Genomic DNA, 22,656 nt, shown 5'->3' with positions numbered 1-22,656 from the left:
GTGTGTGTGAATAAGTGTAAATATGTGTGAATGTGTGTGTGTGAATGTGTGTGAGTGTGTGTGTGAGTGTGTGTGAATAAGTGTAAATATGTGCGAATGTGTGTGTGTGAATGTGTGTGAGTGTGTGTAAATGTGTGTTAGTGTGTGTTAGTGTGTGTGAATGTGTGTTAGTGTGTGTTAGTGTGAGTTAGTGTGTGTGTTAGTGTGTGTGTGAGTGTATGTGAATGTGTGTGAATGTACACAGCACATTTGTACGTTTTCAACTGGTCTGCTGGCGTTTTAAAGAATGTCGTGTGAAGATGTTAAAAGGCAATATCTTGAAGTCTTGTGTAGTATACAATGCCAGGAAAAGCATACACACATGTGAAATGTACATAGAGAAGCAGGAAAAATGTTACCAAATAGCATTAGCTTGTTTGTGTGTGACGTGGTTGTGTCTCCAATGTTTCCTTCCCTCTTGGTGGCCCGACCTTTGACCTCACCAACAAAAAATTCATTCAAGAAATATGATTAATTTTTCTATATAATGCATATAAATCAGTGAATGAATGAACATACACAAGTTGATCGTAAACAATTTTTGTTTGAAAACTTAACCATTTATCACATATATTCACAGTCAATATACATGTGTGTACATAAACATACAAACCGATACACACCGAAACATTTCGATACAATCCGATACACTCCGATAAAAAAAACGAATGAAAACTTCAGGCTGACATTTCTCGAAAAGCACACATACAGCAAAACATTTTTATATCAAGTAAGACTCAATTGTAAAGAAAATCGTGATACGCTACTGAATTTCTGATAACACAAATACTTATATATTCACACACACACCACACACACACACACACACACACCACATCACACACACAGACAGACAGACAGACATTATTTATTTACATATTATCACTCACTCATTTGCTTACTCACTAATTTATTTACATTTACGTCAGCAAGGTGAGTTACGTAACTGCACATTCCTGTGTTGGCCTTCCTATGTGCAAAAACACGCTCGAAACGCATAAACCGCAGCAGGCAAAGACAAGCCAGACCATCTATATGATAACTCCCAAACAATTTTTCTTCATACAAAAACGGCAACTAACACACACGCACGCACGCACGCACACGCGCACACACGCACGCACACTTATCACACACGCACAAGCAGCGACACGCACACACACACGTGCCTACCGTAAAAAAGTACAACAAATGACCACGTGATCGTGACGTCATGAAAGCAGACGTGTTAGCAACAAAGAACCAACAGATGAAACGGCAGGCGAAACGAACAAAGAACTAAGATTTTTTTATTTTGTTTTTTTGTTATTATTTTTTTCTACTTTTCTTTTATTGTTTTTTGTGTGTGTCAATGTTTTTCATTGGACGAGGACCGACCGTATCTTTTTTTTTCTTTCCTCTTGGATGGAATTTTTTAAATTTTCCCATACTTCATTTTCCGGGTGCTGATGTTCAGCGATAAAAAAGTCATTTGATATGTTGGGCGATGATGACGACGATGATGATGGCGATGATGACGATAATGGCAATCTTTTTCTTATATTAAAATCACCATAATGCCTTCATCCACATCATGATCATCATCATCATCATTATAATTGATATAATTATCACCATCATCATTGATCATCTTAATAATTGTCATCATCGTCATCGTCCTCATTATTATCATCATTATCAACATCGTCATCAACAGCATTATTATCATCGTCGTCGTCATCATGATGAAGTTGGATGTCATTGCGGTCGAGTCAATTGGGCTGTTTGTTGTTTGATGGATGTGATCTGATTAGTTGTAACTTTGTTGAGTGTGTGTGCGCGCGTGTGTGTGCGTGTGTGCGTGCATGTGTGTGTGCGTGTGTGTGTGATATGTGTGTACGCGTATGTGTGGCGTGCCATAGTTCAAGAGTCTTTGTTGTATAGTTATATGTACTTTGAGAAGATCTAATATTAGTGGTTGGTACATAGTTAAATTTAATGCATACCTAGACGTTTTTTAATGCAATAAATTGTTTTATTTTTCGTTAATACATCATTTTTACTCTTACTCAATCATTCACTCATTCATTCGTTCGTTGGTTTGTTCGTTGGTTCGTTCATTCGTTCGTTCGTTCATTCATTCATTCACAAGTCTCTATTTTAACATTAACTGAAAGCTCTAGCTACGAAAATTAAAGTTAATTACATTACTCATCATCATTGCTGTTGTAATTGTTGTTGTTTTTCATTCATCCATCATGCACTTTTTCATTCATGCATTCAATTATTCCTTCATTCATGCATGCATGCATTCATTCATTCCATTGTGATGATGTAGTAGTAGTGGTAGTGGTAGTAGTAGTAATGATACCAATGTTTTTGTTAGTTTAAAATCGTTTTTAAATGTAATTTGTCATCTTTATTCATTCGCTTGTTCTTCCTTTCATTTTCGTCGTCGTCTTCATCATTTTCATCATCATCAGCCAAGATCTTAATTATCCAAGGAGTTTAAACTCTAGTTAACGTTAAGCTTTAGACAACAAGGTGATGATGATGATGATGACGACGATGTTGATGATGATGATGATAATGATTGTGATGATGAATAATCAATCCAAAATTATTTATTCATTCGTTCAATCAATTAATCAATCAATCAACTAAGTCATAATTCACTCAACCAGCCCTTTAACTAATTCAAAAGAACTTGAAGCTAAACAATCAATGAACCGTGACTTCACTCAATCAATCAGACGACTGATCAATCAATCATTCAATCAATTAAATAATCAATCATTTAGTCAACCAATCAATTTTCCAATGATTTTTTTTTTAACACAATTTTATTAATGGAGACCTGAAGCTATGCTTGTATGGCAATTCAATCAGTAAACCAACAAATCCACCGAACAATCAATCAATCAATCATTCAACTACTCAACCAATCGTTTGACCTCGTTTCAATGTTTATTTTAACTCTCAGACTTCTAACAACACAAAACCCAGCTCAACACAGCGCAACACGGCACAACACAACACAACAACAATAAGATGAAATGAAATCACGCGCACACTGACTGGTAACAACAACAACAACAACCGCAAAAAAGCTCGGGAACGCAAGATCTATTGCGTTAAGATTACAAGGGTTAGCCTTCACATCGTATATATTGTTGCCTGCATGACGTGGCGCGCTTTTTTGATCGCAAGATGGCCAACTTTTGGCGGGAAAAGAATCGGCGTTGTTTTTTTCTTTTGTTTTTTGTTTAATTTTAGTTATTTTATTGCTTGTGGATGTTTTTTGTTCTTTGGGTTTCTTTTTTTTCTTTGTTCTTGCGTTGTTTACTGTTTTTCGCATCTATTTATAGTATTTTTTGATTTATTGCAGTCGATTTATTTTTCACTTTTCTTTCTTTTTGTCACACCGGCAGGTTACAACCAATGTTCATAAGTGTTAGTATGCGTACGTGTGTGCGTGCGTGTGTGTATGCGTGCATGTGTGTGTGTGTGCGCTCGTATATATCTATATATGTGTGTGTGTGTATGTGTGTGTGGGTGTATGTGTCATTCTGCATTTCCTTGATTCTTCAATTATTCTTTTTACATCTGTAATTAGCTGTGGATGGGATGGTGTGCGTCTGTGTTCGTATGTGTTTTTGTGTGTGTTTGCGTGCCAACATGTGTGTTTTGTGTGTGTTTGTTTATGTGCGTGCGTGTGTGTGTTTGTGTCTTTCAATCGAACATTCAATCATTACATCAGATTTTCTACAGTTTTTCAGTTAATAAATTAATTAATTAATCAATGATTCTGCCAGTAAATAAGCCAACCTTCTCCCCTTCATTTGACTGATCAACTTTTTCAACTATTTCCACTCAACCAACTAGTCAATTTATCATCCAATCTTTCAAACAAACCAATCAATCAACAAATAAATTAACATCTTTTTAATCAATCAGTCAATTTTTTGCAATCAATCAACCAACCATTTATGCAATTCAATCAACATACTTGTAAATCAATCAACCAACCGACCAATCAACCAATTGACCAACCAACCAACCAACCAATCAACCAACCAACCAACCAACCAGCTAACCAACCAACCAACCAACCAATCGAACAAGCAATGGGCGCTTGATTCGTAATAACATTCACTTAGGACCGCCTTATAAATCTTGGCCTTATAAATACTACGCCATAGTATCATATTTTATAATAATTATATAACATCATCATCATTTTTATCATCATCATCATCATCATCACCATCATCATCATCGTCATCATCATCATCATCATCATCATCATCATCAAAACAATCATTATCTTTTTTAATAATCTTCATCACCATCGTCGTTTTGGTCAGAACTATTAGCCTCATTTTCTAGTTATCTTAACTGGAACTTATATACGAAGTGGGTGTATGTGTGTGCGTGCGTGTGTGTGTAAAAATCTCTCTCTCTCTTTCTCTCTCTCTCTCTCTCTCTCTCTCTCTCTCTATATATATATATATATATATATATATATATATATATATATATATATATATATATATATATATATATATATAATATTATCCAACCGTAGAAATGAAATTTTATGACGCTACCGATTTTCTGTTTTGTTTGTGTTCTATGTTTTGTTCATGCTTATGATTATTTTTATTTCTCGGCTAATTTTTGTTTTATAATGACTAAATGTTATATCTTTGTTAACTTTTTTGTACCACACCCTAATTTCCTAATTGTTATTTATTTAGTTTCGTTCTCATTAGGTTTTTTTTTCTTTTTTTTTTAAATCGTTTATATGGCGCGCAATTTCTTCAGAAACTTTTTTTTTATTTTTCTCATTCCTGATTTATGACGGCCCTCCATGTTGGTTGATCATTAGCAGTCGGCAGAGCCCGAATGTCTATTAGCGACGATGTTGTTTCTTGCTGGCAGTTTCGAAAAATAAAGTTTATCGAAGAGAAAATTATTCATTGTAGTAGTTGAAGTAGTAATGGTAGTGTAAGTAGTAGTAGTAATTGTAGTAGTAGTAGTATTAGTATTAGTAGTAGTGGTAGTAGTAGCAGTAGCAGTAGTTGTAATAGTAGTAGTGGTGGTGGTGGTAGTAGCGATAGTAAAAGTAGTAGTAGTAGTAGTAGTAGTAGTAGTAGTAGTAGTAGTAGTAGTAGTAGTAGTAGTAGTAGTAGTGGTAGTAATAACAGTTAGAATAGTAGTGATAGTTGTAGTAGTAGTAGTAGTAGTAGAAGCAATAGTAGTAGAATTAGTAAAAGTAGTAGTAGTATCAGTAATAGTAATAGTAGTTGTTACTGTTGCTATTGTGGTTGTTGTAGTTGTTGTAGTGTTGTGGTTATTTTTTTCAACAGCATCATAAACAACGTCAAAAACAACAACATCACCAACAAAAACAACAGCAGCAACAATAACAACAATAGCTCCGATTGGCTTGGTTAGGATGGGTGCAAATAGACATCTTATCTTGTGCCATAAATCACCTTTTATAAACCAATCAATATATAGTACATATAAATTACTAACAAATGTATCACTCTATATGTATGTATGTGTGTATGTATGTGTTTGTACGTGTGTGTTTGTACGTGTATGTATGTCTGTATATTTATGTTTGCGTGTATGTATTATGTTAATGAAATTGAGTTAGTGTTCATTTAGACGTGTGTATCTTGGCTCATGTATGTTCGCGCTATTTTATTATAAATCAATGAATGTTTAAATGACAAGAGTTACACACACACACCACACACCACACAAACACACACACATACATACACACACACACGAACCGGTATATAGTGCACGATTCTTTGGTACAAATTTAAATCCTTTGCAATAGAAACAGACGACCTAAATGTCTGACGTTTCGCTTAAAATGTTGGAGACCATAGAAGCGTATGGAAAATAATAAAACGGCTAGCATAGATGCGAAATTATTTGTGAGTGGGCGATAATAAGTCTGGGTAAGATTTAGAAATAACTGCGGGCGATAAAAGGAAGGTTGATCGTTTGGAAGCGACCGTATTAACGCGCGCAAACTTTTACTACCTCTATGTGAATAAATGCTGTTACAGCTTATACCAATCCTTTAATACCAATTGTTCCTTTAAGTATTATTGAAATTGTATAAACCTCTGTTCTTACAGCTTATACAAATGCTATTACTATCCATGTAAATATTAATGTTATTCTTTTAAATCACTGTTACATTACAATTTCGATAGGTGATTCAACAATTATAGCTTGTACTACTGCTACTATTTACGAAATTACTACATATGCAAATAATATTTAACAGGATTTTTCCATGTTTAAAATTTTTTACCTCTAAGATAAAAATATTATTTTGTAGATAAGTTTGATAAATTATCTGTTATGTATTGCTAGTTACGATACTAATATAGTCAGCATTCTATTTTCATTTTCTTTTATCTCTCTCTCTCTCTCTCTCCTCACACCATCTTACATTTTTCTCTTTCTTTTTTCTCTCACCATCTCACCACTCCACTCATCATTGCAATCATCACCAACACAACCAGCCAAACAAACCTCAATTAATTTTCTTGCGCTATTTCAGTGGAATCATTTTCTTTACTGGCACTAAATCAGTCGCTGGATAGCCGTAATGGAACCAAGGGTGGTGTTTGATGCCGCAAATATTATTATACAAAAGTCAATATACAGTAAGTTGTAGATTTTTTTTCCATCATGGAAAGAGAGAAAGAGAGGAAGCCAGAGAGAGAAAGGGAGAGAGAGAGAGACAGAGAAACAGAGAAAGAGATATGCACAAAATAGCCATGAGAGTACATACATGCATAATTAAGACAGTCAAATTTTGTATGTAAGTAAAATAAAGAACTGGATTGAAAAAAAATGGGAAAACTTGATGAAAAAATTGAAAAAAGATGGAGATAAAGAGAAAAAATTGCAAAAACTGAAAAATGCTTTCAACTAAAACAGCCGAATGCACCAAAAACCCTAAATAAAGAATAAAAAAGAAAAAATAAGAAAAAATCTTTATTCTATTGCAAATGTGTCGACCGCAAAGTTACTTCGTCATCATACATGAATTTTAAAAAGCGCCATTATCTTAGCTCCTGTTGCCGATTTTTTCATTCTTTTCTCATCGTTTGTTTTATTTATTTATAATAATTTCTCAACACGCCTGTCAATGTAAAAAATGATTCTACGAATTTATAAATAATTAATCGTCAACATGTGAAAACGTTTTAATCAATATCAAATATGACGTCATCATCGGTTTAATTTACTGCTACTACTGCTACTACCGCTACGGTTTTTATTATTTCTACTACTGCTGCTATTACTGCTGCTGCTGCAGCTACTGCTACTACTACTACTACTACTTCAAGTTAATCTCGTGTCTAAAATTTTTGACGTAAAAAGGTGCACCTACTAACGTTGTAATTGTGTTGAAATTATGTGTCAGTATTTAAACTACAATCACCATCATCATTTTCATCATCATCATCATCTTCATCATCATCACCATTATCATGGTATGATTGGTTTTATGACATCACCGTCATTATTTTGTTATCAAAATTATTATTATCGTCGTCGTCTTCATCATTGCTGTCATAACTACTGGCAGACCCATGCTTCTCATCCTTTTTATCATTATCATCAACATTGTCGTTATCTCTTTTTTCATCGTCATCATCTCCATCGTCATTTTTTATATTTATTTGTTTGGCTTCCTAATAAATAAATAAATAAATAAATAAAAAAAATCCTCATCGTCATTTTCTTTATCATCATCATCTTCATCTCAATCGTCTTCATCTTCTTCATCATCTTCTTCTTCATTGTCACCATCATCTTCTTCTTCATTGTCGTCATCTTCTTCATCATCATCATCTTCATCATCTTCTTCTTCATTGTCACCATCATCTTCTTCTTCATTGTCGTCATCTTCTTCTTCATCATCATCTTCATCATCTTCTTCTTCATTGTCATCATTATCTTTTTTTTCATTGTCGTCATCTTCTTCTTCATCTTCTTCTTCATCATCATCTTCATCATCAGTAACCTGTATTAATGAAAACAAACGCCTCTCATTAATATAATTGAGTTTCGACTTTTTCGTCATCAACACCATTGACTGCCAGCCAAATAAAACTGGATGCAGTTTTTAGTCATGATGATAATGATGATGATGGTGATGATGATGATGGTGATGATGGTAATAATAATATTATTTTAATATTATATATTATCATTAGGATGATGAATGAGGTGATGATTCAGATGATGAACCAGATGATATATTATATGACGCTGATGATGATGACGACGATGATGACAATGAGGAAGATAATAATAATGATGATTTAGATAAAGAATCATATATTGATGAATCATATGAGGGTTGAGATTACTGCTGATGGTGATAATGATACAAACGACGACAATGATGATAACGAAGACGATGATAATGATGATGGTGATGACGACGGTGATGAACATGTCTTATCCATACAAATGATGAATTCATGTCATTCTAACAAATTACATGACTCAACGTCAAATCACGTTATTATGTTACTACTTGACATTGCCTCTTGACGTGAATATATCACGTAACCAAACATCAGATCATGTGACTGAGTCACATGACCTCTTCATCTGACGTCATTAGAAATCTCGTCCGCCATTTTGAAATCTCCCGGGATGACGTCATATTTCAAAGAGGAAACTGTCCCTGTAATCATCGTTGGTTTTTGAAGTTCCAGTTGCAAAAACAACAACAACAACAACAACAACAACAACAATAATAACAATAATAACAGTGTTTTATAAATTTATTTATTATTATAATCAAGATAATTATGATAAAAAATATGGAAACAAAAATTAAAATGCGACGACAATAAGGACAAATGATGCTAATTATATCAATGTTTAGAGTAAAGAAAATATTAAGAAACAGAATTTTCGTTCCTATACTCTTTTTCTTTCTATCACTCTCTTTTTTTCTTTTTTTTTACTTTCCTTCTTTCCTTTTTCTTTCGTTCTTTCGTTATTTTTTTTTCTCTATTTCTCTCTCTCTCTCTCTCTCTCTCTCTCTCTCTCTCTCTCTATCACGATGATTTAGTCTTGAATTTATTTTTCAGATCAAGTGAGACACAGTAGTGAGAAGATGAACGATAAGGATGTAAGTGACCGTTCTGGTCATCTTCAACAAAATAATTAACATTTTTGTTGATATCATTTTGTTATCATCATCACCGTCATCATCATCATCACCGTCATCATCATCATCATCGTCATCGCCATCATTATCGTCATCATCTTCGTCTGGGTCGTCATTAACGTCATCATTATCATCGCCATCCACCTCGCCTGTGGTTCATCGTCAATTATTCAAAACTGACCCTTAGCTATGTGTGTGTATGTGTGTGTGTGTGTGTGTGTATGTATGTGCGTGCGTGTGTGTGTGCGTGTGTGTCTTTTATGCTTATGTATTTTTATTTTTGTTTAATTTTTATCTGCATATGTTTTCTTACGTTAGGCAGACGTATGAAGGTGTGTGCTTAAGATGTGCGTGCGTTTGTTTGTGTGTGTAAATGTGTGTATCAAAATTAAATGAAAGTGTGCGCTTAAGATGTGCGCGTGTTTGTTTGTGTGTGTGTGTAGATGTGTGCGTGCGTGTGCGTGAGTGTGTATGTATGTATCAAGATTGAAATAAATGTATTTGCGTGCGCCGTTTGAACATAGGCAGGCGACCAGCGGGTGGTCATTGTGGAAGAATTGTCCATGTTTCACCGGTCATTATCGTCTGTTCTTCTTAATTTCGTCTTTTTGTTTTTTGATATAAAAATTTTTTGTCCAGCGTAATTTTTAAATTCTGTATTTTTTTTGTTTGGTTTTTTTTGAAATTTTTAATAATATAGCCAACGCTTTTTAACGACAATCTATTTTTCATTTTTTTTGTCTGATAAGGTTTTCTTTGGTTTAACCCGCAAAATGGATGTTCGTGTTTGTACACGTTTCAACGGTTTTCAAAACTGCCGTCACTTGTGCAAACATATGTTACGTAATATAGTGCCTCTAGTTTCAAAGTTTATAAAATTCTCTATTTAATAATCTTTTATAGTATAAATAACTGTAGCAGTATTAGCAGAAGTAGTAGTAGTAGTAGTAGTAGTAGTAGTATAGTAGTAGTAGTTGTGGTATTAGCAGCAGCAGTAGTAGTAGTAGCTGTAAGAGTAGTAATATTATCATTAATACAAAACAGTTTTCACTTTCGGAACCGCGGCAAACATTTTGAATTCACGGTTTTGTCACTTTGTGTTGAATTGATAACAAAACTTTCACCTTATTTTTTCAATTATCCTGAAGCGTTAACAAATCAGCATGCCAACAAACACACACAAGCAAACAAACAAAAGGAAAAAGATGCATACGGACAAACACAAACACTCGCATTCACACTCATTTATACAAATATATATACATATATGCAATACACTATTTTATAAATTGTACAGAGTTGTGGCTTTAATTTGCTTATCATACCCACACTTACGTACACAAAAACAGAAAAACATACACATGCAGATTTAAATTTAAACACACGCGCGCACACACACACACACAGACACACACAAACGTAAGATCTAACACGAAAATGCAGACAAATGTTTGTTTTATACGAAGAAAAAGTATTAATTTTGTTATGGGACATGTTATAAATATCAATCTAGGACTCTCCCTTGCTATGTATACTGGGTAGGTCAGCAGCTGAAAATTCTGTTACTATTAACAACACTAACCACAATCAAACACACACACATACATACATACCCACAGACACACACACACACACACAGACACACAAATGAAATAAAAATTATAGCATTACTGCTGACAAAGATAACATAGTAATATGCACTATGCGCAGTTTCTCATTTTCCCCATTTAGTTACTCATTTAAGCACTTATTTGGTAAAATTACTACTTGATTCAGCATTCACGAATTTAGTAAAAAGTAGTTTAAAAAAAATTTCGATGATGATTAGTAGTAGTGGTGGGTATTTATGGTAAGTAGCAGCATTGGTAGCACCAGTATTTATAGTAGTAGTAGTAGTAGTAGTAGTAGTAGTAGTAGTAGTAGTAGTAGTAGTAGTAGTAGTAGTAGTAGTAGTAGTAGTAATAGTAGTAGTAGTAGTAGTAGTAGTGGTAGTGTAGTAGTAGTAGTAGTAGTAGTTGTGGTGGTAGTAGTAGTAGTAGCAGCAGTAATAGTAGTAGTAGTAGTAGTAGTAATAGTAGTAGTAGTAAAGGTAATAGTAGTAGTAGTAGTAGTAGCATGCTAGAAACAGTGACGGTATAAATAAGCAGAAGGTAATATTGTTTATTTGCGATTGGACTCAGCGTAAAACATACCTTAATGAAATTTCTCGCGTTTTATATTCGTAACCAGCGCTCGGATGCATGGATGGATGGCTTCATCATCATCACCATCATCATCCTCATCGTCGTCGTCGTCATCATCATCATTGCAATTATCATCATTGTTATCATTGTCACTATGCCTATCTTCGTCATCTAATAATGTATCATCTTTATAATCCCGTTTAAATTATTTTTTAATCATAGTCTATCATCATCCTCATCATCCTCATCATCATTATTATTATTTTTATTATAATTATTATCATCATCAACACCACCATCGTCATCATCATTTTTATCATCGTCATCATCATCGTCGTCGTCATCATCGTCGTCCTCATCACCATATTTGTAGCATTATTTAAAAAATATTTTATTGTCAACGAAAGAGCGGTCGCTTGAATAAGTGTGCATCCATGGTTAGTTATTGGTACTGGTACTTTATGTATTTCTAGGAATCCGAATGATTGCATGCAGTAATTCGTATCTTTTTATGAATTTACTGTATGTGGCTGTCTATGAGCAGTGCATGTGTTTGCGTGTATGTGTGTGTATACAGTAAAAGTCCTCAAGAGAGGACGCTGACGAAGAATGCTCAAACTCCTCGTTACTCTGAACTGTCCTCTCCCGAAGACTCAACATTAAATTTCAATTATGCTATTCAAATGTTATTTTTACAAGTAAAACAAAATAACAGCTTTTTATGCATTTTTATTTAACTAAAAATCTTCGCTGGTTGTTTCACATAACATATAGTTTTGATATAGATCTTTTTCTAAAATATTTTCAATTCAATGTATTCAGAAAATTGAAACCTTTCTTCATTGCCATCACGGATCGAATAATATGATAGTTTCCTGGCATATTCTAATGCCTTCTTTGTAGATATGATTTCTTGGCTGGGTGCCTCTTCTTCCTCTTTTTCTTCATCTTCATCATTTGGATTTGATCTCCATTGTCGTTCGATCGTTTCTTTGTTTCGGCGAATGTTCGCAATTTGTGTTTTTTTCTTTGCATTGAAATTTTACAGCAATCTTTCTAATGCTATCTCCACCATCTAATCCCCTGTAAAACTGGATTTTGTTCTTTCGAGGTCTCAAATTTTGTTATTTGCAATGCAACAATCGAACGATTTATTAACGAGATGCCGATGAAAAAAGCGATTTGAAACTATTTGAATAGCAAGCCAAAGATTAATAATGCTTTGTCAACGCATCTTTGTAAAATTTTAAAAAATATTTGGTTATAAATTGTCCGCTTTTTAAGACTTAAAAGTAATTTTGCACCAATTCTACTGTCAATGTTTGTGAATGTATTTTTGTGTGTGTTTGTAAGTATGTTTCTCTACGTGTATGGGTCTGTGTGTATATGTATCTATGTTTATATCTGTTTTTGTATATATGTGTGTGTTTGTATGTGTATACGTGTGTGTTTGTGACTGTGTGTGCGCGTGTGCGCGTGTGCGTGCGTCAAACTTTGCTGGGATCTATTAAAATTTTAAACTCCTACAATTATGTTGCCGCTTCTTTTCAGACAGTTATAATGATGATGACGTGATGATGGTGATAATGATGACGTGATGAAGATGTTGGTGATAATGATGATGAGGATGAAGAGGTTACTGTCTGACTGATGTTGGTAATGAAAACCCAACAGTGTTGTACTGTACATGTCAGTGGCGCATGCTCTATGTTTAATCAAGCGTGTGAACGATGATAAATACGTTGAAGATGATAATTGAGATAATGATGAAGACGACGATGATGTGCAGTGGCGGATCTGGGGGCTGGGGTAGAAAAGGGCCATGGGCCCCTGTTGTAAGCAGTGTATTAATAAAAGTCAGTAAAACTCAGATTTTAGGCACGAATAGCTATCATTTAGTACTAAGAACTATAATTCGATTGTTTTTGGGAATGGGACGCTGATATAGCAAATTAAGCTGGTAGATTTTTTACTAGATTTATTTAACACTGAACCTCTTAGGCATGAAAATGTGTAATTTGGTGATGGAAACTCCGACGTTTTTGATATGTAGTGTTTAGTCTTTTAACCGACCAAATAGTTATCATTATGTAGTACAACAATTTTATTTTTTGCTGTGCGGCGCTGATGTAGTGAATTAAGCTAGTAGTTTGTTACTAGATTCATAAGGTGGCGGATCTAAACAGGCCGGGGCGGGTCATGGCCCCCCGTTACGAATCTAAAATTGGCCAAATATTGACGTGATGAACCACAAAACAGAATTAAGGTCTAATTTGGCTAATACAAATCTTTTTGGTTTCCTGGTCCCCAGTTAATATTAAACATTTTTTAATATTTTGAAAATTTTGGCTGCTTCCGTCTATATTGCCTAGACCCGCTTCTGGTAAGAATGATAAAAAAGAAGAAAAAGAAGAAGATGAGGATGAAGATGAGGATGATGACGATGATGATGCAGAGGACATTAAAAACAATATAATTAACATAAATATTTATGATAATTCTAAAAATAGCAAAACTGATGACGAAGATGATGACGACGATAATAATCATATTATCTTACTAACAAAAAAGGCTTCTTCTAATGCATTTGAAATATTGGGCTTTGTTCACGCGTTTGTTAACACTTACTTATTCTGTTCACACGTTCACAATTTCTCATAAAAATTCATTAGTGTCTGTTATCGTATTGGATTTGATATTAATATTTATAATAGTTTCACGCACACACGCACACATACATACATACACACACCCTCAGAGTAAGCCTATGCTTGAAACTCGGTTTACCTACTGTGTCGGTCGGTGTATAAATAAATGTTTATGTGGGTTTGATGTTGTCGTGTTGAATCATCATGGTCTGTCATGTAGATTGGGGTCTGGCAGACAGACACGTCACTCAGCTATGAATGACTATTTATGTAGACTTTTTCGAACCTGCAGTCCTGATTTCCGACAGTAACAACAGACCAGATGGTCTGGTGGTCGTTGTTTATCGTGGGATGTAACATGCCACCACACGCTTGCAGAAAGATATATTGGTTACACTTCGGTGGAGCCCGGATCCGCCGCAATAAAAGCTGTTGATTTAAAAAATAACAAATACAAAGGATTAAATGATAATACAAAAATATTTACGCCAATGTGTATCGAAACGTTTGGACCCATTGATAGAGAAACACAATTTTTTATTGATAGCATTAGTTCTAGAATTGTAGAAATTTCCGGCGATAAACAATATCAAAGGATAAACAATATATTAAACAAAATATATCTTTATTGTTGCACAAATTTAATGCTTTCTGTATTTTAGAAAATATTCCCAAATGCCCTTCTGTGCGAGACCCATAAACATTAAATAGCGAGCAGGGGCAAAATGATAGTTTTTATGACTGTTGTTTTTAACCATGGGCTCGTACACACACACACACACACACACACACACACACACACACACACACACACACACACACATATATATATATATATATATGCACACGCACGTATACAAACAAATACCCACACACACATACATTAACAAAAGTTAAGTATCAATGTCATATCATGTCATCATCATATTTTTCATCGTAACCGTTCATGTTGCTCTAATTTATCATTTTATTATTATCATTCCATTTCATCATCATCATCTACTCTATAGTTTATCATTTTGAGTTTATTTTATCATCATTTACACCAGCTTAACTATTACTGTTATCACCAATGACGTCATCGCCAACGTCATTCTGGACATCATTACTTTATCATCGTCATAATCGATAAACCAGAAATAAAGACTAATCAATAAATTTTTAATGCAACAATATTCTTCGAGTTCCGTCTTTTATTGCTTCTAGTAGTGGCCAGTGATGGTGTCAAACGAAATTTGCAATCAACTTCATCATTTTCATCAACATTGCATTTGTTATGACATCATTTTCATAGTCATTTGGTTTATGCATCATTTTCTTAATTTCACGGATCATGTAACAAATTAAAGTTGATCTTTTTTATAATAATTCTCAACATGATTTAGTAGAACTATCGCCATTATCGTCATCATCATTATTGTTCATCATCATCGTTATCATTTTCGATTCATCATTTTCATCAGCTAACCAACACCACCACAAACTCATTCATCTTGTGGTAATTTTTCCACCTTAATCCTAAACAAATCATACCACACCAGGTCAGCTGGACTACGAGACTTCAACATTTCACAGGTTTGTGGTGCAGGCGGTAGACGGCGGACAGCCACCTTTGACGTCAGAGACGTACGTCACGGTCATCATCAGTGACGTCAACGATAACGCCCCGCAAATAACCGTCAACCTGCTATCAGATTCATCGGACGCCAACCGCTCGGGTTCGAAAACGCAGCATTACCAGCACGATAGTCGCTATCATCATCATGATTACCAGCACCATCATCATCATAACGTTGATGGTGATGACGATGATGATGATGATGGTGAAAGTGAACAGCAGCAGCAACGTGAACATAATCAACATCATCGTCCTAATCACCTTCACAATCAGCATGATCATCGTCACCGCCATCCTCACCATCCTCATCGTTCTCATCTTCATCATCCTCATCATCTTCATCTTCCTTCTTCCTTCAATGACTCTTCTGAGTACCGTGGATTTGCGAGGAAAGATAATAACGCGCCTGCTCACTATTACAACAACAACAACAATAAACACGATAACGATTATAACAACAAAAGCAATAACAATAAGGATGATAGAGACAAATATGATAATAACAAGGCAAGTGCCATCATTAATCAACTTCCACCAAAATATGCCATCCCAGAAGCATCTTCAAAACCATCTTTGTCATCGTCTCCATATAAGCCATCCTCATCATCGTCTTCGTCACCGTCACCGTCATCTTCCTCATCACCATCAGCCAGCATTGTTAAAATTCCGGAAAATCTTCCATCCGGAAGTTTCATAAGTCACGTGGTGGTCAACGACTTGGACAGTGGCTTGAACGGTCAGTTCAGGTGTTTTCTTGAAAGCGAAGATTTTGTTTTGAAATCTCTATCATTACCGTCACCAGTTCTGACGTCATTAATATCATCATCATCTTCTTCATCGCCGTTGTTATCAGCATCGTTAACGTCATCATCATCCGGTCAAAAATCTGGCAGAGGTGACTATCAGTTAGTTACGGGTAGTGAGTTGGACAGAGAACGAATCGATCGATTCGAACTTGCCCTGTCCTGCAGCGATAGAGGAGAGCCTTCACTGACCACCCGACATGACGTAGTCGTCGAGGTGGCCGACGTTAATGACGTCACACCAAAATTCACGCGAGCATCGTACAAGATGGAGGTTGATGAAGATGATGATCTGTTCCCGGTCATGCTGCTGCAAGTGAAGGCTGTAGATGCAGACGTTGGGCTGAATGGAATGATTAGATACTATGTGCTAGACGATGATGGGGCTGTTATTGATGATGAGGATGATGGTGATGATGGTGACGATGATGACGAAGAAGATGATGGTGATGATGGTGGTGGCAATGATAACTTCATTAGTGAAGCTAATGAAATGGACGACGGTGGCGATGAAAATGATGAGTTGAAAAATATCAGAGATGATGAAATGCTTAATGATGTTGTTGGCAATGATGATGAGGTGATGAAAAAAAACTCAGCAGGAAATATAAATCGCCAAAAATTTACGAGACCCAGTAGGAGAGATGGCGCTAAACATTTCTCGAAAGGGGAAAAGTTTTCAATTTACGCTAACAACAACAACAACAACATCGGAATAAACAGTTTTAACCTTCAAAATAATAACAGTAAAAACAACAACAACAACAACAATCTTAACTTCAACAAACTCAGCAGCAGCAGCAACAACATAACTGCGAACTTCAACAAAACTGAAAACGCAGTAGTGAATAAAAAATTAGAAAACAAATTCATTTCGAATAAAACCGCTCTTGACAATTACGAAAATAATAACTATAACAAAAACAATAACAACAATAACAATAATAACAATAATAAAAATAACAAATGGAAAAACCCATTATTTAAAGTTGATAGCGAAAGTGGATGGTTATCATCACGCCATCCATTAGACAGGGAACGTGATGATGATGATGATGACGACGACGATGATAATGATAACAACAACAAAAATAATAATAAAAACGATAATAATAATAATAGAGATGATGATAGCAAGCATTACTATATAAAGGTGAGTAAATGAGTGCTTTTGTTGATGAATTTTAATTCGATTTCAGGCTTTCGGCCGACGATACATTAGCGGGTTTTTTTAATGAGATGATGATGTTATGTTATTGATGCAATGATATATATGTGATAACGTGACTACGTGATGATGTAATAAAATTGGTGTATGTATGACTACAATATGGTGTTAATTTTATAATGTAATATTACAATGATCCGATGATGTCAGAGATTACGTTGGGGCGATGAGGACAAAATAGAAACTGACTAAGCCGATGATAATGTTGTAGTGAAAATGATGACGACTTCATCACCAGCACCACCAAAGAATAATCACAATTGTCTGGCCAGCCAGCATAGTAATTAAAACCTTAGTCACATTCTGTAATATCGTCCATGAATTATTGATCGAAAACTGCATAGAAACATACTCAAAAAGTTGTGGCTAACTGATCATAGTTTTCAAGTGCATTTGCATTTTATATAAGAAACCCAAAAAAACAATATAAAAATAACTTCTACTACTACCATTGTTGCTGCTACTGCTACTACCATTACTACTACTACTACTAATACTATTATTACAGCTTACACGAGAAATAATACAACTTATTCAAAATATTCTACAAATTTTTACAGGCTTATTATGTATTTAACCTTAAAAATTGATAAACTTGATATATAATAAAAAATATTCCCATTTTATGCTATTTTTCTGAGTCTAGAGGTGCCTTTAACATTAACACCGAAAAGTATTTTATGTTTCTAATTGCATGTTTTAGAAAAAATTGGCATTGGACGTTATAGAAAATACGGTGTTGATTAAGTATAATTGTTCTTTTCACAAAACTCGTGCAATACGAGCTGAAATTGAACGAGCCGGGCAAATGCTATTTTTCTTACCACCATTTAGCCCGCACCTAAATCCGCTCGAAGTCTTCTCTAAATGGAAGAAACCAGTCAAAACAAGAAATAGGAAATCACACCTGATGACTGCAGGAAGTTTTACAATCACATGAATGATTTCGTGGATGAGGCGCTGTGCAGAGAACGGTTTGAATGAGGAAAAATGCGTTTATTCCCGACCCAATTTGTTATATTTCTAATAAGACAACTAAAACATGTTTAATTAGAAATGTTGTAAAATATTTTGGAAACAATATAAAATATTTTCACAAAGGTTGTAAAATTTCTTGGATAAGCTGTATTAAAACCTGTATTACTACTACTACTACTACTACTAATGTTATTATTAATATTATTATTACTGCTACTACTAATAATACTACTACTACTACTACTAAAGGTACTAGCAGTGGACATGGGCAGTCCACAGCGTTCGGCCACCACAGACGTCCACATCATTGTCAGAAACGTCAACGACGAGCCACCGATATTCTCACAACAACAATATGTATTTCATGTCAGAGAAAATCATCACATCAACAACATCAATAACATTAAGAACGATAACAACAACCTTAACTACACTACCGTTGACAACAATAATAACAATGGCATCCATTACAGCAACATAAACAACGACGGCAATTACGACACTAACAAGAACTATAACAACAACAATAATAGTAACAACAACAACATCAACAACAACAACAACAACAGAAAGAATAGTAATAACAATAAAAGCAATGACGGAATTACTGACCCTAGCGTGAAAAAGTTAACTTTAAAAATTAAAAAAAATGACAACAACAAATTAAAGCCACGTGACCAATCACCAGCAGCAACAACAACAACATCAACAACAACAACAACAACAGCAACAACTAACACAACCAATAATGCAAAAACAAACACTAAACTGAACGACAGATCGAAAACGAGAAAAATGAATAAACCTCTGGATAGGCAGACGAAAGGATGGGTGAATGGAGAAAAAGATAGGATGGATGAAAAAAACAATAAATGGATGAATGAAAGGAGTAATGGATGGATTGAGGAAAAAGAGATGGATGGATTGAAATCGGAAGTGTTGCAGCGACAGATGCGGATGGTCCACCATATGATTTGATTGAATACAGCATCGAAATCTGTCAGGTTGACGTCATCAATAACAATAAGAATAATAATAGTAACGACAACAACAACAATAATAACAACAACAATAATAATAATAATCATAATAGCAACAACAACAATAATTATTACTATTCTTACTGCATTAGCAAGCATGACAATGCATCAAACAAAATCAACAACTCAACACAGAACATTAACATAAATGATAACATTAATTTACACAACAGCAACAACAGTTATCATCTTAACAACAACGTTAAAAACATCAACAATCCTAACACCGCAACAAATCCAACATTTCACCAAGTTTCAAAATCCAAACTAACAACAATAATTTTACCGACAAACATACACGATATATTTGCCATCGATTCGAAAACCGGTTCGGTATCGGTAAAAATACCGCTGGATCGAGAAAACCGAGCCGAATATACGTTTCATGTAGTAGCGAGAGATGTGAGTGAGGGAATGGCTTCCAAGAATTTGATTGACAGAGCCCTGGTCATCGTTAAGGTTTGTTGTGAAGATGATGATGATGATGATGATGATTAGTGTTGCTTATAACTATTTTTATTGTTTATTATTATTATTGCCGATATGATAATGATGATGACGTTGATGATAATGATAAGGATGATTTTTATGATTAAAATTGTAACAATGGTGATACGATTACGAAGAGTTTGATTTTTTTATGAAAAAAATGATAATGATAACGATGATGATATTTTTCATCATCATTATCATCGTCACCATCGTCACCACCATTATCATCATAACAAATGTAACAATCATTATCATCGTCATCACCATTATCATATTGATTATCATCATCATCACCAGGTTGATGACGTGAACGATAACAGACCACGGTTCATTCATCCGAATCGCACCGACCACACAGTCGCCATCAACATTCACTCACTCACTCACCAACATGTCCTTTACAATGTACTCGCTCGCGATGATGATGATGATGATGACGGTGCTGGTGATAACGCAAGACTTGAATACACCATGCAACTCAGAAGCATCATCTATTTCGATCATCAGTGTGCTGCTGCTGATGATGATGACGATGATGAAAAAAATGATAACAACAATGATAATGATGATGATGATGAAGGTGATGATGATGATGATCTGGATGATGATGATAGCGAAATTGACGATAATTCAATGAACACCAAGGAAAATAAAATTATTAAAAAAGACTCTAAAGAAAAGCAGAGCAAACTCATTTTCGGGAATGACGACGGTGAAGATAGCAATGAGAATGATGATGATGATTATGATGATGATGATAGCGATGATGATGGAAATGATAATGATTTTGCTAATATTGGTAGAAATTTTGTTGACATTCTCCCTAAAAAGCGAAAAGAAAGCATCCAAACTCACTCATGCGGACATTACAACAACACCTCAAACATCAACAACATCAACAACAACAACATCAACAACAACAACAACAACAACATCAACAACAACAACAACATCAACAACATCAACGACATCAACAACAACATCAACAACATCAATACCAACAACAACAACAAAATGGCAAACGCAAACGACATTTTCAACTTTTTCAAACTGCACCGTACGTCGGGCGCTTTGTTTTTTGACGCGAACTACACACGCACTGACAAAAACCCGGAAGAACCTCAATTAATTAGGGATGTGCTGTACAGCAGCGATGTGCTGCAGCTACACAGCGCCGATAATATTCGTCGGATATTTAGTGGGGTGAAACAAATTGAATTAATTGTAAGCGCATCCGACGGCGGCAGTCCGAGGCTATCTTCCTCGCATCGTCTCGTCATAATATTCAATCACTCAGTTCATCACCAACAACCTGCAGCTATTTCCGGTTTACGCTGGATGACCGTTTCCGGTTGGATTGTGATTGTGGGAATGGTAATGATATTTCTCGCCGCCTCGCTGACGTTATCAGTTTTCATCGCATATAAAAAAAGGCGGTGCGTCGTTAAAAACCGTAGCAGCAGCAGCAGCAACGACAACCGCGACAATAAAATGTGCAACTCCTCCAATGCGGATAAATTAATTTTGAGAAAGGGTAGGAGGAAATTCAAAAAAAAAAAAAAGAAGAGTAGAAAGAGAAATAGTTTGAGTTTTTGCTCTAAAAGGAGTGGTCATTCTGATGACGATGGTGGTTGCGGTGGTGGTGATGTTGGTGGCGGGAATGTTGACGATGACGATGGCTTCTACATCAAACATCATCAGCACGTCGTTCTCGAAAATTATGATGACCTTCCTGTAGAATCGGAAACTCATGCCCAGCAACATCTACCACAACAACTACTGCAACAGCCCCAGCAGCTACAACAGCAACAACACAAAAAAAAACTTTATGATTCTAGTCAGCAAAATTATGTATTCAATAATTCGCAACATCAGAGCGTTCGAAACCAACAACAACTTTCCTCTAAGCAAACATTGTCTAACAAAAAACACACACTCTCCATGCTATCTTTTTCTCAACAACAACAACATCAACGACATCAACATCAACAACAACATCAACAAACTGATGTTGATTCTTTAAGTTTGGATGACTTGGTAATTGATGGCAATAATATTTGCAACAACGACAACAGAAACAATAACATCAACAGCAACAAAAGCAGCAACAACAACATTTGTTTCAATTTAAGTGCCTCAAAAACCAACAAAAATGACGTCATCAACGCAACAGACAACATTAACTTCAACATACCAGCCGTTATTAGCAACAATGTCAACAAAAACGTCGTCACCAACAACAACAACATAAACAATAACAACAACAAAATAAACAACAACATTGAAGTTACCGACAACGAACTCAACACAATATCAAACAATAAAGACATCGGAACATCACAATCTCCGCAATTCAGCATCATCACAAACGACAACAACAACAGAAACAACAACGTCAACGACAGTGCAA

General features: G+C 35.1%; 2 protein-coding genes across 2 annotated transcripts in view; one reads left to right on the top strand and one right to left on the bottom strand.

Annotated features, from left to right (window-relative positions):
* Positions 1-7,831: 7,831 nt before the first annotated feature.
* Positions 7,832-8,774, bottom strand: HELRODRAFT_166648 (hypothetical protein; the record flags this gene model as incomplete). The annotated part of the gene is made up of 2 exons (XM_009011872.1): positions 7,832-8,092; positions 8,694-8,774. 2 exons carry the CDS (start codon positions 8,772-8,774, stop codon positions 7,832-7,834), a joined length of 342 nt encoding a protein of 113 aa, XP_009010120.1.
* A 10,204-nt stretch (positions 8,775-18,978) lies between these two features.
* Positions 18,979-22,656, top strand: part of HELRODRAFT_166646 (hypothetical protein) — a gene marked incomplete at both ends in the record, with an annotated part of 4,349 nt that continues 671 nt past the window's right edge. Inside the window, 3 exons of the mRNA XM_009011871.1 lie at positions 18,979-19,340; positions 19,928-20,213; positions 20,544-22,640. Coding sequence (XP_009010119.1) covers positions 18,979-19,340; positions 19,928-20,213; positions 20,544-22,640 — 2,745 coding nt within the window. The remainder of the gene's footprint in view (positions 19,341-19,927; positions 20,214-20,543; positions 22,641-22,656) is intronic.

The sequence above is a fragment of the Helobdella robusta genome, assembly GCF_000326865.2.
Source record: "Helobdella robusta unplaced genomic scaffold HELROscaffold_10, whole genome shotgun sequence".
Classification (NCBI taxonomy): Eukaryota; Metazoa; Annelida; class Clitellata; order Rhynchobdellida; family Glossiphoniidae; genus Helobdella; species Helobdella robusta.
This window is presented reverse-complemented; position numbering and strand designations above follow the sequence as displayed.